General features: G+C 38.2%; 1 protein-coding gene and 1 long non-coding RNA gene across 3 annotated transcripts in view; one reads left to right on the top strand and one right to left on the bottom strand.

The window, feature by feature from the left end:
• Positions 1-17,889, top strand: part of LOC136374037 (uncharacterized) — a 189,693-nt gene that overhangs the window by 109,866 nt on the left and 61,938 nt on the right. The window lies entirely within an intron of this gene.
• Positions 188-17,594, bottom strand: GFM2 (GTP dependent ribosome recycling factor mitochondrial 2). 2 transcript variants are annotated; one of them, XM_066339060.1, is made up of 21 exons: positions 17,510-17,594; positions 17,142-17,231; positions 16,529-16,604; positions 15,470-15,515; positions 14,898-14,995; positions 13,748-13,873; positions 13,277-13,365; positions 10,930-11,018; positions 10,176-10,236; positions 9,895-10,080; positions 7,962-8,042; positions 6,997-7,145; positions 6,292-6,432; positions 6,112-6,211; positions 5,394-5,583; positions 4,135-4,211; positions 3,492-3,630; positions 3,187-3,372; positions 1,613-1,728; positions 1,191-1,373; positions 188-682 (listed from the first exon to the last, which is right to left on the bottom strand). In XM_066339060.1, exons 2-21 carry the CDS (start codon positions 17,202-17,204, stop codon positions 554-556), a joined length of 2,325 nt encoding a protein of 774 aa, XP_066195157.1. In that variant the 5' UTR covers positions 17,205-17,231; positions 17,510-17,594; the 3' UTR covers positions 188-553. The 2 variants fall into 2 exon arrangements, with proteins under 2 accessions (XP_066195157.1, XP_066195156.1); XM_066339059.1 differs by lacking the exons at positions 17,142-17,231; positions 17,510-17,594 and having other exon boundaries at positions 16,529-16,596.

The raw sequence follows: 17,889 nt of genomic DNA, 5'->3' as shown, positions 1-17,889 counted from the left end.
TTGCAGAAGTATCTGTTTCACTTATTTGCTAAACTAAATGCAGGTAGAAATTACACCCAGTCTGGAACTCTGATTCATAACTGGTTTCTACCAGTAGAAGTAATACCTGTTGTACAGTTTAAAGTGCTTATTAGCCACATCCTTGCATACAGCTGAAAACAAATCATGATACAGAGTGCCAAAACTGTTATTTCAGTGATAGACAAAAATTTCACAAACTTTATTTGTTAGACTAGGAAAACAGTCCCAGTAGCACATAAGGTGGACTTAGTGCTCATTTCTATGAAGACTGTTTGCATAACTTCTTATTACAGATGTCTGCAGCGTAAGAATTTGCAAAGCAACAATCTGTGGTTGCATCCCTGCTTTGCAATAACGGGGTTATACCAGCAGAGCACTTGAACATTCCTCCCTGGACAGTTAAAAGCAGTCTGTTCACACAGCTGCTAACTCATTTTTTGCCATCACCGGTTGGTCTGAGACGAACACACTGGCGGTACATATGAAAATATTTAACAGAGGGATAGAAAACACTGTTCCTGGAGAGTAAAGATCACACCAACCCCATCCTCCTCTGAAGAAGTGCACTTTGCTCTTGACTGCTCAGGGCTTGATAACTGGCAAGCTCCAGTGTGAAGGTTGCTGAGCCCGATGTTAGAGAACGCAGAACTGTTGAGTAGCCCTGGACAAAATGGAGAACACACATCACTCACGTTAAGATAAGGGCAAGGTAAATTAGCATGGAAAACTACTTAGACCAGAGGGAGATAGAAGGAGTGTCAGAAGTATACTGCACTGTACTAATAAGTTAAGTTTCAATATTACTGTATTAGAATTGCAGTATAGTCAATATGACTCATGTATGAGTCAATAATAGTATTTTTTAAAAACTGTTCTCTGTAAAACCTGTTTTAGTATTTACTACTCCAACTTACAACTGAATACATGCTGGTTTAGCAATCTGAACTGGGCACAAAAAAACTGTTCAATTTGTGGCACTTCCTCCAACCTTCAATAATTAAAATACAGTTTTAAAAATTCATTCTAAATTTACATACCCATAACAAAAGGAAAAGTAAACTGAAGCCAAATATTTTAAAGCACATTAAAAAGATCAGTTTTACCATTGGTAAGGTAATCACATACTGTGGAGACCCTCGTGCTATAAAAGCCACATTTTTACAACATACCATCATTTCTGCTAGTGGAACAGCAGCAATCACAACTCTGTTATCTTGACGAGACTGGATTTCCTGAATATGACCTCTCCGCTGTGCAAGATCAGCAAGTGCTGCACTGAGGTGATCTTCACTTACTGTTATTTCTAGGTTCATCAGGGGCTCCAGTATTTGTACACCAGCTTTTTTCAAAGCCTACATGGAAAGAAAGGAAGTTACACTGACACATTTATGGGATTTTTAAAATAAAATTGATGTAAGTACTTAAATCACTGAAGCTGACTCTAACTGTCTACTTGCAAAAGCTATAAATTCCCCAGCAAGGGCATTACAAGGCATCCAAAGAGGAACAATGACTAGATACTGATACACATATATTTTCCCAGCAGTAGATCATGCTGCAGTGTTCACAGCAGCTTACAGTTCCACTGTACCTTTTGCATGCAACGGGAGACACAGGCTGATACCATTGTGTGCGAGGTGTCCGGGTGCACTGTCAGTGATTGCACTGTCACATCTATATCTTGAACTGGGAATCCAAGCAGAGGTCCTGGGCAGAGCCATAGAGAAGAGATGGAAGAAAAAAAAAAATACACCTTATTTGTTTTATCAGAATACTAAGATGCATGCAAAATTTTTTTCAAAATTTACTTGAAGTTTCTCATTTTCCTCTTTGCTCTTTCCTTCCCTGTCCTCCTCTGTGTGTGGCTACTGGTCACATTCTCATTTTGAGGTTTTGTCATTACCTAAATTTGCCAAGAGACAAAGGAATGCAGACTCATACTTTTTTACTCTCTTTATCAAAAGCACAGATAATATTCAGAACGAGAACTCCTGAATATACTCATCCAGACATCCATTACCAAAAAGTTACTTTTAAATACATTATCTAAAACAGGTCTCTTCAACAAGGCATCATTTGAAAAAGTAGGGAAAACTTTGGTTTAACCAGAAGCCAGAATATTTTCCTTTCCTTTTGAACACAATATAATCACAGCAATGCCTGATACTAACACATACCCAAGACTCTAGGGGTAACTCAGTTCCATAAAGGATAAACTCATGTCCTAGGCAGATTACCTGCCTCCAACCTGGGACTCTCAACCAGACCAAACTCTATTAAAATAGATGTGAGGCCTGAACCACATCTGAGAAAAAAACCCCACTTTTTTTTAACAGAGAACATGGCCAGGTATTTTTATTTTTTTAAAGCACTTAATGGCATCAATCAGCTGTGCTGGAGACAACACAGTTCTGAAGTTTCTTCAAGAAGCATAAAAAACCCACATTTTTAAGAGATTCCACAGCCAAAGATGGGCTGTGGAATTCCACAAAAATGCTGTGTTTGTGACGGCTGTTTTCGAATTCCACAAAACAACTTTGAAAAATCACTTCATGCTGGTTCTTAAAGAGAAATTCTCCTTTGTTAATCCACTACCTATTGATTTTACTGTAAGGCAGTTTTTTGCCCACAAGTTACTTAAGACTTCCGATTTTTAATCAAAAGTTTAGAATGCTTTTAACCCTTTAGAAAATGCAGACTTTGCAATTAGGTAAAGCTTTTTACTGAAAACTCATGGATTTAACATCTGAAAATCAAAACAATGCAGTAGTAACAGTAATAGAAGTGTAATACATGCTGGCCTATGAAACCATTTCTGTTATATCACTATGGTTTACATTATGTCATCGAGTAAATACCTTATCTCTTACACCAGATTAAAAAATAAACCAAAAGAACTCTAAGCTCACTGTTGAGTGACTGAGAAGACATCAACCTTAAAAGCAAACCAAAGGCATGCTCTGACTTCCATTCCTGCCAGAGAGAATAAGGTGTTTGGCAATTTTAGTACTTGAAGACATTTTTTAATTTTCCTTTGTACCTTACATACACATTAGTTGTGCATTTATGTACTATCTTTTGGTTTTCAAGCTACCAAGCAGTTTTCCTTCCAGAAAACTGCCTCTTACAAATATACCAGTATAGCTGACATAGCATTTCCTTTACCTTGAATGCATGAATTTGTGATTCCGTTTTCTATAGCTCCTTGGAGTTCTTTGGGCAGTGCTTCACTGACATTCTCAGCATAGCTGATGATGGGTTTTGTTGTTGCTCCTTCTCCTGACCTGGGCCTCACCTCTACCTCGGCACTTACACAATGTCGTTTGTCACCTACTGTTTTGTCCAATACATCTGGCAGGGGGAGGAAAAAATAATACATAAAATTAATCTGAAAGTTAGTAGTATATAATTTAAAGTAAGTCAAGCTACAAAACCAGGAACAGGATGTTCCTTCCATTCACTCATTTTACCTGTAGCTTGGGCAACATTTAAGATGGTTTCTCGGTACGCTATTTGAAGAGGTCCCAAATAAGTCTCAATTCCATATTCACGTTTGATTCTGTCATGAATGATTTCTATGTGTAGTTCTCCCATGCCACAGAGGATAGTCTGGTGAGAAGATAATGAAGAGTGAAGTGGAAAAACATGCAAAACTCAGGTCTTAATACAAATTCTTCAAGCAAGGACTTGAATGCTTCTAATTGTCTCTTACAAATGCTTCTAACTGCCATAACACTTGGAATTCTAAGGACCCTAGAGAAACACATTGCTTCAAGTCATCTCACATATTTAAGTGATAGGGTTATTACCAGTACTGTGCTCACCATAAAATGATTATCGTACCTAACTTTAAAGACTATGTAATTCAAGCTTTTTTTAATACAGAATTGTCAAAAACATGCAGAGCATGGGTTGACTTCCTCCATTCTGTAAAGCCCAAGTGCCCAAGACTCCATTTTAATTTCATACACAGAGGCTTGTACATGTATCATAGGAACATTCAGAGAGTCCTTTTTATTAAAGAAAATCTCAATATGCAAACGAACAAACTAAAGCGTGGCCTTGATGTTCTAAAATAATGTTGTAAGATGAGCAATAGAAGATTTGTCTTACTTGTCCTGTGTCAGGATCTGGCTTCACTTTTAAACTTGGATCTTCACGCTGAAGGCAGCTCAATGCATTATCCAAGTCTGTACAGAAATACCAAACATTATATCTGAAGTGAATTCAGTTATTTGAAGATCAGAGTAAGTGCCTAAATATCACTTCGTTCAAAACAATCAAAAGGATCTTAAAGGAACATAGATTCTGGCAAAGTCAGGTTCAATTACAATTAACTAGCAACTTCTGATTTTATCCCACAAATCAACTGTGCTACAGAGTGCTTTAATTTAATTATTATACATGCTATTTTTAGAGTGGTATTTTGTGCTTGTATGAAGACGGATTGGAACCTACAAATTATTAATGAAGTCTGTAAATAACTGGTAAGAAAAATGTCAACTGTTACATGATTTACTTAAGTATTTCAAGATGAGTTTGACATTAAATGATCCAAATGAAAATGTGCATTGTCTTTTATACAGGCTTTTGGGTTTTTTTTCTGATTCCCTCTTATCTAACTGCTGAGGAAAGCAGCAGAATGATGAACTAAGAGCCAAGACTGCCCTCATCATACCTTAGACTGTTTGGGGAAAAAGGCAACAAAAGCAAACAAACAAATGCAAACACCACAAAATCAGTAACACCTTATAACCCAGTGGCTTAGCCTGCAGACATGCTGCTCCAAATCTGTTTTCTACCTTACCCCATTCTGGCACTGTACACTGGTAACAGAATGACACTTTATCCCTCCTCCTCTTTGCCCCAAACAAGCTCAGCTTTGTTAGAACAAAGATACAGAATTTAAAGGGTATTTCCAAAAAGATTCAAATTCTCAAGCCATCTGGTACAGGTAGTGTTGGGAACGACAGTAAGACCACAGGACTGCAAGGATGAACCCTAACTAGACAGAGAGAAATCCTGGCATATAAAGACTTCATAGAGTAAAACTGTGAGTGCCAACTGAGAAAACCCCCCACATTTCAAGGTTATTTGTACTTGAGACATTATGTACAGCCTACCACTGTAACTCCAGCAAAACAGAATGAGTGCCTCCATCCCTCTATTTCTAAATGAAATAGTACTTTTCTAGACACAAAAACTAGAAAAGCAGCAGTACCACTACTGCTTGACACTGTAATAGCAAAGGATATGGACAATCATGATCTGAAGTACACCATCAGTATAAAAAACACCCGAAAGAACCATATTAGATCACTGGCTGTGAAGTTTGTGCAACTCACTCATCCAGTCAGGTGGCTGCATTGTACCTTGCTGTCTGGCCATTGAAGGTGGTTCAATGGTACAGAAGAAGACAGGCTCAGGGATCTCAACACCTGCCAGCAGGAGACTCTCTGTGTCACAGACAGACCTCTTCCTTTCCCCAGCATCCCTTCCAGCTCGGCGTGCTGCAGCGACGGCTGAAGCCTTTGATGACACTATGGTATCTCCAGTGGCACTCTACAGATCAACACAGGAAGTGATGTAAAAAAAACCCAACCAAAATCCTCAAAATCCATCCCAAAGCTGGTTGGTTACATTTTAGAAAATCAGTGCAAATGAGATTTATGCAGCCTATTCAGACGGTAACTATTAAACTAATAGAAGCAAGCATGAAACATTTATTTGAACTTGAAACTGCTGCTTAGGTAACTGATTTGGAACGTCATTCTCCCTTCCCAACAGGAGGTCTCTTTGTGACATTACACTGTATTTTAAGAGTCACAGTATTAATACAAGCTCAATCCCTAACAAAATACACCTTCAGCTTTCAGTCCTTTCCAATCAGCACTGCAGTTTCCAGGCCAGTTACTGATATTTGTACACTGTGGTACTTAATTTTAGGAGGAAGTACATCTAAAAGTACTTCAAATAAAGCAAGTTTACATATGTCACCATAATCAAGAACACATCTGAGATACAGTATCATTGGAGTAGAAAGCACATTAGTGAAACAAGCTCCTTTACAGTATCAGTATTTTTCATTACCTGTTTTAACCCAACAGTCAGAGCAATGTTGCCAGGCATTAGTGATGGTATTTCAATTTGCTGATCAGCAAAAGGCAGCAGCAGCCGGCTCATTCTTTCTCTGAAAATTAAATTCTCTGTTACTCAGAACTTTAACAGACATTCCAATGCTACACTAAACCACACCTCTATCTTACTCACGTGCAACTTTTGTTAATATTATATACAGCTGACTGAGGTTTCAATGAACCTGAGTAAACACGAACAAAAACTAGTGGTCCACGACATTTATCATGAAGAACTTTGAAGGCCAAGGCACACAGGTCATCCTTGTACCACTGTCTGCAAAATAAAGAGCACAACAAAAAGCATACTTGTAGGATTAATCCACTCATACACACATTAACCTAAATTTTCATTTATTTTAGAGGTGATACATTTCTTACTGCAATGTTAATGGGGGCAGATTTTCAAAAAACTTTCATTTGTACTGAAATTAATAATCTAATCAGTTCCAGCTCCAATTAGACATGTAAGATCTTATGTGTTCAGACAATACTAAACAAGATTCCTAGATCACATTTTTGTGAGATGTCCTCAGAGACATCTCTGAGATGTCCATAAGAGAATGTCCTCAGATTAAAAAAATTACTTAAGGATTCTAAAGTGCAAGTATGACAACTGGAGATAAATGCATCCAATTCCTGCTGAAACTGACCACAGCAGGTTCAGTACTCAAGTGTATTTTTCTGTCCACACATCTCTACAATTATTTAATCCTAAAGAGTATAATTTTTTTTTTACGAGTATGGATGCTTTGTTGATATATTTCATTTTCTCCTTTTGTGTTTTCCTACTCATTCTTCTTTCTTTCTTTCCTGAATTTCCTCTTCTGGCTGTACTTACAGAAACTCGTGTGAGCGCTCGTTGGGTGCAGGCAGGTACAGAGTAATGGCATCCAGTAATGGCTGCACCCCTCTGTTCTTCAGGGCACTGCCACAGAGCACAGGGACAGCCTTCTGAGCTAGCGTGATTCTGCGGATGGCGGACTGCAACTGCAAAAAAATTATTATTTTCTGTTACAGTTAACTACAATTTAGCCTTAAGTTGCACTCCAGCTCTCAGATACTGCTAATCAATACGCAAAAAGCTAAAAAGTATGTTTGTAAAGACAACATCACTCCTCCAAACTCTTTTCACTGCTTTTAACAAGCTTCAAACCATAAACCGAAACATTTAGCTGCTAAAACAGAAGACACTGGTTTTAAGATTTCTAAACATTTCACACAGATCTGCTGCTGTTCTTGTTTAACAGTCCTTTTAATTCAGTATGTTGTAACTCACTGCTTTCAACATGCAGTGTCTAAAGATCCAACCATTTCAAAGTAGCTGAGATGCTGTTTTTCTTGGTGACAATCAGCAATTCAGTCACAAACTGCATTGAGTCTATTTGAAAGTTCCATTCACTTTTCCCTAAACATTTTTGCAGCACTCTAACTTTGAGGGAAAAAAAAAAACAACAAACAAACAAACAAAAAAACAAAAAAACAAAAAAAAAAACAAAAAAAAAAAAAAAAAAAAAAAAAAAAAAAAAACAAAAAAAAAAAAAACAAAACAAAAAAAAAAAAACACTTTCCTGAATAAATGTACCAAACTTGTGAAATTATGCCTGACATGCTTAAGAATCACAACATATCTTTATAAAATCCCTACTAATTCCAAATATATTCTATTCTAAATTCACACTACATAAGATGGCATGATCTTTTTTATTGAAAAATCTGCAAAATCATAATTTGAATGTGTCAAAGGAAGAATAACCCAAACCCTTGCAATGAGAGCTAGTAAACACTTGTAAATTTAAAAAATACCTTGTCAGCTGGTATTAAGTCAAAATTTTCATCATTTTCTCCTAGGACCAGTTCAGCAAATTCATCATCCAGATCTGCAACCTTCAACGGAATAGTTCTCTATTATTTGACATACAGCAGTTTCACAGAAAAGTTACATATCTTACTGAGGATATACAGCTAAACAGAGCAAGAACGAACCCTTTAAAGATATCAGCAATTATAAACTCAAATCAAATAAAAATTCATTATGGAAATGAAGGCTTCAAGAAAGGATGGGGGAAAGAAAAAAAAAACCTATAAAGCTGCTGTCAAGCAAAACACCAGTGGGAGAGAGAACGCTTGTACTTCTCCCTGAAATGGAAAAAAACCTTCAGTCATACAGTGAAAGCCATGAGGGGTTTAACCGACGTACTTCAGTACTGCAAACATGGGGAAGTCTGAAGTAAGCAGCAAGCAACCTTTGCAAGCCAACAGATACTGAGCTGGAAAAAACACACAAGCATCAGGGCATTTTAGCCTTCTTCATGTCAAGGGTTTATAGGTTGAAGAGCATGTCTCTTGTTTTCAAACTGTACCAGTTAGCTTGACATGTAACTTAACTCCTTAAATATCTCACATACATCCCTGCACTGTCACAGGCCCAGGACACCCAAGCACAGGAAAGCACTCTGCCCCCTCTATTGGCCACACCACCAACTGGCCAAATTCTGAAATAAACCCCTGATAAGCAAGTAGAAGTCTTATCAAGTTAAGAGTTAAAACATGAGAGATAAAGGAAATGGTTCATTTAAGTGAAAGTAAAGTGTGAAAAAGGGCCCAGTATTCAAAATGCTACATTTACAGGGTTTCTGATAAGGAATAGTAACAGCATAGAAAGCATTTTAAAAAATATTTTACTAACACAAGGTTATCTCAATTATCACAGTACTAGTCCACCCCTTCCTCCTTCAGGAAGTGCCCAGTAAAAAAAGGGGGAAAAACTAACACTGTTCTTACAAACCTTTCTATCTGACAATATATTTCTTAAGATAAAAGGCTGGGTATTAACACTACCACTTAAAGCCTCCTAAGTTTGAAAACCAGATTGTGTATATGTTCTGCTGAACTCAGAGCAAGATAAAACAGATCTCTCCAATTTCAAAGGAAATGGAAAGCTAGCATCCTCTGTTTATGCATTTGCACAATGTTATTTACAGTTGTGTGGAAGGCAGCCCTTCCAACAAAAAGAACTGATTTATGATTGGATTGAGCTGCTTCTAACACAGCATTTAGTGCCATTCTGGCCAGGCTGCAAAATCCCATCCAGCTTCTAGCTGTCACTTCAGAAGAGTATGGATCTCTGGATCCGTAAGAGTATGGATTTCTCTTGAAACCCTGCAAGTTTCAAGTCACATCTGTCAGGTTTTGTGTGAATGTACCAAATATATTTTGGCATTAAAGACAGTACAAACACTGTCTGCTTTTAACTTCCCCAGCACAAAAGAGACTGACAAATTGTAGGAACTCCATTGGAAAACCACAAATGGGGCTGGAGTGCAGCTGGAAGCCCGGAGAGATGGGTTTGGAGAGGCTAAAGCAGGATGCAAATACTGTCTCTTACTATTTAAAATAGTGGTAGTGGCCCTGCTTCAGGGAAAACAGAACCAGATGCTCCTCAGAGGTACACAAGGAAAGCACCAGCATGGCTGTCCCAGCTTGGTAAAATCCCATTGGAAATAAAGAAATGATGATCCAGCACTGGGACAGCCAAAGAACTGCTGACAAAGAATCACTGTCCTTTGACTTGAAAACTCAAATGAACAAGCCTCAACAAGTTGACCTAAAGTTTGAAGTCAGCCCTACTTTCAGCAGATCACTTAACCAGATATTCCAGAGGTCTCTTTCAGCCTGCTTTTCCTACTGCTCTGAGTAATGGTTTTAAATATATTAAGTATTTACTTTAGAACTTTACTTGTTCTATTAAGGTATTTCTTGCATCCTGAACTTCTTGGAATAGGTTTGGATCATCAGTCTCCAGCAGCAGCTTTCGCTCAAAATTTTTTCCATCATCCAAACCAGAAACAGGTTTCCACATTATTTGCTCCTTAGTCACAACATCAACCAGTCCTCTGAAGGTCTTGGCTTCCCCAATGGGCAACTGCAAATAGAACAGAAATTTCAGACAGCTGCAAAAAATCGACAAAGGAGTCCCATTCAAAAGAAAGGAAACAAGCATTTAATTTCTGAGCTTACCTGTAATAGTAAAGGTTTTGCCTTCAACTTTTGTTTGATGCTCTCAACAGCGTATGTAAAACTACAGAAGAAGAACAGAACTAAATTACACAAAACTTTATGGTATCAGTAAAATAGGTTCATCATTCCCTATTTACTGCAAAAATTACTCCTGTAGATAACAAAAACATGCATCTGCATAACCAAAGGAGTATATAGTCAGTATTGACATTAGTTGAGTTGCTCTTTATGCTTTAAGTTTTAGCTTTCATGTTTTTCAGATTCTGTGCTGCCTAGAGGTGCAATTCTGACCCTCACATTAAGGGCCATTAAGTTTTTTTCACAGGGTAGGTAAACAAAATAAATCCTTTTCCTGCTGAAGACCAAGGACAAGGAGTACAACTTTCAGGCCCCAAAGCACAAACAACAATGGACTAAGGAAGGAAAACAAGAAGGATGAGACCTCACAACCTGAAGCTGTAATTGGACAATTAAACCCAATATGCAAATGGACCAAAACTTAAAAAAAAGTGTAAGACCTCGTGACTGGCCACCCATTTTGTGACCATTTTGGGTCCACCTTGGGTGCAGCCCTGGTCAGGCTCTGTCCTGCCCAAGGTGTATCCTAAAGGCCTTTCAATAAATACCTGCTTTGTTCTCTAGCTCTGTCCAGTCCCTGTTTCAGGTCAGCCTTCCCAAGGCATCACTCTATGCTTAACTGGAAAATGCCAGACATTCTCTTACAAGCTTTTTATTTAAATAACTGCCTAAATACCTTGCCCTGCTTTTGTCCATCTTGTTTAAAAAGCAAATTCGTGGTATCTGGTATTTGTCTGCTTGTCTCCAGACTGTCAGAGTTTGTGCCTAGAACAAAAGACAAAATGCAAATATTAGTGTCAACAGCTGAACTATGTGTTCCCCAACACCACCGAAGGTCTGAGCTCAGAGAAGGGAATTGTGCTGTGTATTGTGACAATCCCATATCCACCATCACAGATGAACTCCACAAGCAGCTTTGTCTGAAATTGTCTCTCAGCTGTTGTCATTCCCTTTCCTGCACTAACGGCATGCAGGCATAATGGTAAGGGAATGTGAAGAGAAACTAAGCACTACGTGGGACATATATGTGGAAAACTCCGTAATGTAGAGACTTTATTCTTTATTGCCAAATTACTTGGGCACACACAGGCAAGCATTTCTGTGGCTACATAAAACAACATTAAAAACTACTGTGGTTTTAACAGTAATTTCTGCACTGATGAGCCATTTATCATATGTATTTTTATTTGAAAATTAAAGCAGGTCTATAGAAGAATCAGTTCAAATCCAGTAATAAACTCTTACTACTACATGGAAGAATGCAAGAATTTGCTACAGTGTTTTAGAAAAAACCAAGCAGATCTAATTGTTTTGTTGTTGGGGTTGGAAGCTATTACACAGTTCAGGTTCATATTTAATGGCATCTAATTTTTTCCAGTAGCAAGTCAAGTGATGTGAGTTACAGTGATTAAGAGTTCTCTCATTCCTCATCCAGGAAAAAGGTATGTCCCATGCAAGAGGGATTTCACAAGTAGCTTTTTTACAGGATTGAACTACTGAAACATCTCATGCTATAAAAAGTCCAGTTCTAGCTTGCTTCTACCTTCTCTGCACTCTGTTAAAAAGGCCACTGGGGAGGGAGAAAACCTGCCTAAAAATTACCTATTTTCTACACGATATTTGAAAATGAGAATTTGACAGATATTAATTTCATTTCACTTGTGGAGCTAATCAGAAGCATTCACCTCAATCAACATTTGTAGAAGACAGCAATAAAACAACAAAAACATCCCAAACTTATAATGGTAATCACACTTATTTGCTGCTTATTACCATGGAAATTCCTGTGCACTACAGGACTTAAAATTAAATGCTCAGCTTCCTGAAGGTGACTTTTGATAAAAGCATTGAGAGAGATAACACAGAGAAAAATCTCTGTACATTATTTCAGCCCAATTTGAGTCACTAAACATGGTGGGAAAACAAACAAGAGTGACTGGAGGTAAAACCAGAGAAAATTGGGAAGGTACATTCACCCTCTAACAGAATTTGTAACTGTGAAAATTACAGGGTAAAATGCAGTTGCTACTCCCCAGATAGGATGTGGTCAGCATGCCTGACTTCCCACACACAATACATGCTGAGGGGGACTAAATGGAGGCTGGAGCAGAGTGGAGACACTGTGTCCAGGCTCTGTTGAAATCCTTGCAAGAGGGAGAACTCAGGAGTACCTTGTAGCTGATAAGCCACACAGCAGCTGCCAACCAAGGGAGAAAAAAAACCCATTTCTTGCTGTTTAACCAGGAACCGTGGCAAGATCACAGACATACACCTCTATCTTAAAGGTGACCTCAGATGTAACACTGATATTACCCTCATACAAGGGACAACTACTCCCCATTGAACATAATGCATGACTGCAGTCACTAAAAATGAGAAGAAGTTAGATACTTTTGGGAACCTCTGGGATCAGACAGCAGGCTGAACTTCATTCCCACAGCGACATCTATTGGGTAAGAACTGTACTCCATCCATGGTGAGCAAAGTCACCAAGCTAACTTTGGTTAGGTATTAGGGCTGGTTAGCATATTGTTTTGAGGACAATATGCAGTCTTGCAGCCAGGTGCTATCACCAGAGGTCTTCTAACCTGTCACAGTTTTCAATTACATTAATGAGGAGTGTTATTCCATAAACTGTTAAGTCTGAGTCTTTTAAGAGTTGTAACAGTTGCTGGCAGCAGGTAACACACCGGGCTGTGGAGGCCCTGGGTCTCTCTTACGCTGGTGGCATGTGTCCCTGGATCATTCCTGAGGCCAACAGAACAATTAAGGACCTCTCAGGAGGGCATCCTTCTGTTTGACACTGAATAAGGTAGCTGAACCACACTCTGATCCTGTGGACTGCTCAGTGAAGGGTCCCTGGGTCTCCTTAATGAGACACTGAGAGACTGAATTGGGCACAAGGGTCTCATCCTTCCTGGGGAACTGACAGACTAATCAAACACAAAGGGTTTGAGAAAATTTCTCCGCTTTCCCGTGACAGACTGCACACATGCACAAAGAAATCTAACAGCTGATTCTACCTCAACACCAGCTGAAGCATCAAATACTGCTACTGCTCCATCCAGGACTCTCAAACAACGCTCAACTTCCACTGTAAAGTCCACATGGCCTGAAAAACAATCTTCCTTTTATATCATCATAATTCAAACAGGCAACATCAACAGGTCATTACATATTTAAACCATTTTTTTTTCTTTCAAGTAATGTCAAAACAACTTTTTCTTTACTTGCAGGGAAACACACCTATCAGCCTTCAAAATAAACAATATTATTATGAAGCAATCCTAGAACTGAGAACAATTTAATATGGAAACACTTGAGCTCACTTTATATAAGCTAGATTTGGAATCAGCAAACAATTACCCAAAGCTGAACAGAGCTTAGTATAGGAACTTTTACTAACCAATTTAATTTTGCACTATATTAGAGACAAAGACACTCCACCTGACCCTCTCTCCCTTAATAATACGAGTACAACTACAGAGCAGTACCTGGGGTGTCTATCAGATTGATTCTGTAGTCCTTCCAGTCAAATGTGACAGCAGCAGACTGGATGGTAATGCCACGTTCTCGCTCTTGTGCCATAAAATCTGTCACTGTGTCTCCATCATCAACATCTGCAAACAGAAAGCAGGACTGGGCAGGTAATCAATCCAAAATCTGATACTGCCTTTGAACACAAATGTCAAGAGACAGTTGGAAATAGCCCCTTTTACATATATATATATATGTATAAGCTATGAAAATTAGCCTTTTTAAAAACATTGCAATGCCAGGAAATTTACCCAGGCTCTCCTTCATAAGAATAAATGCCTTGCAAATGGAAGACAAGCACAAGTGAAAGACAAGCAATTCCAACAACCTTTTTGTTGTTCTTAATCCTAGTGACACCATGAGCATCTTAAAAACTAAACAAAGTCCAAAGTCATGAACAAACTACAGCTTTAAAAAACCTGGCTGCACTCACTGTGTGGAATGTGACTGACATTTTGAAATTTGGTAATCAAAAGGTAATTAAATCAAAAGTAAAGTACAAACAAACCACCAAGTAAGAAGTTGGGCTTTGCTTACTTTCTAGTAACAAGAGAAGAAGTTCGTATTTTTATATTAGCAGGATCCCAAGTTCCACTGCTTCACAAGCCTAACATCTTCTATCAATCATACACAGTAGAGAACAGGGTAAAAAACTTAAAAGGTCAAAAAGAAACACAAAACAGAGGCTGCTGTGACCATTTCAATCTTGAAGAATCCTATTAAACTTGGTGTAGCAAGGAATTCTTCCTGTGCCATGGGCTTTCAAAAGAAATGCATGCCTTTTCTTACTCTGGTTTCTTCGCAGGTCAACAAACTGCTTCACCAGAATGGCCAATGAGCAACCAGTAAAATAAGCAGATTCAATAATTAAATGTTAATCAAAGATAATGTGCTGAATGTAAAAGAAAAATATCAATGATAACTATGATAACTGAAAGCAAAACTGCCTTAGTACACAAAGGAACACGCATTAAAATTCAATTAAACTGCAACACAGCTTTGGAACAACTGCCTCCTACATGAGGTATTCCACCAGCAACTATACTGCAGGTAACTGTACACTATCAAATTTCTTAAACTTACTGAAATACAAAAGGTATTTCTAACCTCCAAGTGTTCTTATATATCCAGAATAATACAGCATTCTCTCTGTTGTTGTAGTTTTGCCTGCATCGATGTGGGCCATAATGCCAATGTTTCGGATTCTGCATGAAGTGAAAACGCTGTGGTTAGTGCAGTAATTTCTTAATCCTGTGATAATTCTCATTTGCATAAATAGTTAATATTCCCCGAGAATAGCACACCAGATTAATAGCAATGCCCTTCTGCTGCATATCTGACACGGTGTGATTCTAACACTGAAGAATGTCAGTATTTAACCTGGCAGTGCTCCCGTGGACACAAAAAAATAGTTGCCAAGACATCCTTCCCCCTTCTTCAGCTGCCAGCAACACCATGGATTTGGAGCTTCCCTAACAGCCTGGGTTTGGTTATGACAGTGCAAGCTGTGCCACTGGCAAGCACTCTGCACTGAAATGTCACAAGGGTAAAGGTAAGCAGGTACTAATTTTATATTAAACATGCACATGAGACAGGCATGGGGCAACAACCTGCAATTCTTTATCACACCAACTGCTCTGACTGAAGCCACATCCCAACAATAAACTAGCTTGATGTACCTGGATATATGAGGATTAATGACAGAATGCAGAGACTTAACATCTCCTGGAAACAAACAAAACAAAACACTTTTCAGACAGAACCCAACGTAGAAATATATTTAAGAACACTTCTAAAAATCTTACTTTAAAAAAAAAAAAAAAAAATCAGAGCCACAAGTTGTGATAATCTGTAATCTCTACCACCTCAAATTTTTAAAGACATGTACTTAATTTTAAACAAACCTTTCCCCACCTCAAAAAAAGAGAAATGCTTGAAAAAACAGCTGTCATTTAGAAACAACAGGAAAAAGCCAACACAGAAAAGTATCATCATCTTATTCTGCAGAAGCATACCTCAGCTCAAGACAATGTAATACTGACATTCCTCTGAACTTGATGATTAGATAATAAATTTGAAAAGTTGTTTCTCCTTTAAGCCTTAAAGCTATACAGCATAATTCTCAGGGATAAAAGGCAAGCTGACCTGTGTTGAAAAAATATGGGACTGGGAAGTTTTAAATACTATTTTCTTCCAAGATATATACTTTCTCACACAGTTTAGCTAGAAATAACTTTTCACAGTAACTTTTTATGAAACTAACTCAAATTCAGTTATTTGAGCTATTGAAGCTGTGTTTCAGGAACACACACACAGAACTTCAGTTCATCTTTGACAAGCCCCACAGGATTCAACAATATTTAAGCCAACACTCCTTCACCACCTACGGATCATCTGTGTCACCAGAGATGCATTAAAGCAGCATCTCACAGGAACCCTTAATGAGGGGTCCCAGCACACTTCACAACTGATCTGACTTCTTATAACATGTACTTTTGCTAATGATTGTTTTCCTAAAGGCCTGTGCATACTGTGGATCTACTGAGAAAAGAGCAGCAACACAACTCTTCAGGCATTTGAGCCGTGAACCGCTGTATTTATGGACTAAATTCTATAAAAAATGGCCAAAAGAATACAATAAAACAGAATGTATACAGAAATAGAAAGTATTTTTTTTTATTATTACTACTCACTTTTAAATTAATCCTTGCTACAAATAAAACAACAAAAACTTATACCTGGTGGAGAGCTGTAGTTTCTCAGGCAGCAGTTTCGCTGTGCCACACTCATGACTTTCATTTTTGTATTTCTGTACTTGAAAGAAAAAAAAAAACCACAGAATGTTTATTTTTACAACTAGCTACTCTGTATATTTTAAAACTAGCTACATTTTTGGCAGAAAAATAAACTGAAAAAAACCCAAATCTACAGGAACAGATAGTGTCAGGTATTTGGCTAAAACACCATTTTACAGCAGCTGCTTGAAAATCACGCCCATACTGAGGTTTGAACCAAAGTTGATCCCAATAATATTTGGGATATTCAGTAAAAAATTATGGCACTATCAAAATTTTTCTCAATAGCCACATATTTTTAAATACATCTAATTATTTGTGTAATTAATTTAACAATAAGAGTTAAGCAGTCAAAAAAGTTACACAAAAGTTACAAATTCAATTCACAATTCTGAAGTCGCATTCCAGCATCAAAGGATGCCTTGTCCAGAAGCCAACTGTTAAAGACAAAAAAACCCAAACAAAAACCAGCACCTCAATTAAAAAAGTTTACTCAGAATAACCCAAGTGTTTCCCTTGCTCACAGAGGAAGTACCAAAGCTGGGAGAAAACCTACCTTATTGCAAAAACTTGATGACTTCAACGCATTCACTGAAAGTTTCCCCATAATTCTCAACATTCTGGCTCCTGCCTCTAAAGCTGTTCCCTGGCAAGGCAAGTAAACATTGTAAAAACTGTTTATGACAGGAAATAGGCTAACTACGTTCCCGTGATATAACTCAACCATAAAACTTCATTCTTTCTGATGGGAAATCAGGTTAATATTTTTCAGATTATGGCTTTGCAAGTTAAAACAGCGTCAGATCTGTAATAATAACGTTATTAAGCATCAACAATGCAGCATAAATGCATGCACACAAACACTAAATATATTTCTCTAGGAAGCGTTAAAGCAGAATAATGAAAATCAGAGTTTACACTCACTCTCAGATAAGCTCTAGAGCATCGATGACTGGTGAGCAAAATACAAATACGTTTTCTACCCTTGAAGGAAGGACTGCAGAGCAAAGTACCTGTTTAGGTCAGAAAAACCAGAAAACATTAAGCACTATGACGTTTTAAGGACAGCCAAAAAAACCACTGCAACAAAATGCCGAAGTGCAGCAGCATCAAAAGCATTCCAACAGGCTGCTGGTTATTTGAGGGGACATCGCCGTCCAGCTCCCGTGAGTTTACGCTTCGTTTCACAAAGAAGAGCAAGCGGCTCAGCGCACACGCTCACCTCCACTCCCTCATCCTGCGAGCCGCACGCTCCGCCTGAAGGTGCCGGCGCAGCGGGAAGGGCGCGGGACCTTCACGCCGCC

The sequence above is a fragment of the Sylvia atricapilla genome, chromosome Z (genome assembly GCF_009819655.1).
Source record: "Sylvia atricapilla isolate bSylAtr1 chromosome Z, bSylAtr1.pri, whole genome shotgun sequence".
Taxonomy (NCBI): domain Eukaryota; kingdom Metazoa; phylum Chordata; class Aves; order Passeriformes; family Sylviidae; genus Sylvia; species Sylvia atricapilla.
The sequence above is the reverse complement of the archived record's forward strand: the minus strand, read 5'-3'. Positions and strand labels throughout refer to the sequence as shown.

Bases quoted from the DNA above. Each gene is read 5' to 3' on its own strand.
- GFM2 (XM_066339060.1), bottom strand. From the start codon at position 17,204: ATGTTGAGAATTATGGGGAAACTTTCAGTGAATGCGTTGAAGTCATCA. The intron at 8,043-9,894 runs GTAAAGTTCTAA...ATTCCGTTGAAG, and splicing joins GAAATACCTTAATAGAACAA to GTTGCAGATCTGGATGATGA. The intron at 1,374-1,612 runs GTACAGTGGAAC...CTTTCCATGTAG, and splicing joins TCTCCCGTTGCATGCAAAAG to GCTTTGAAAAAAGCTGGTGT.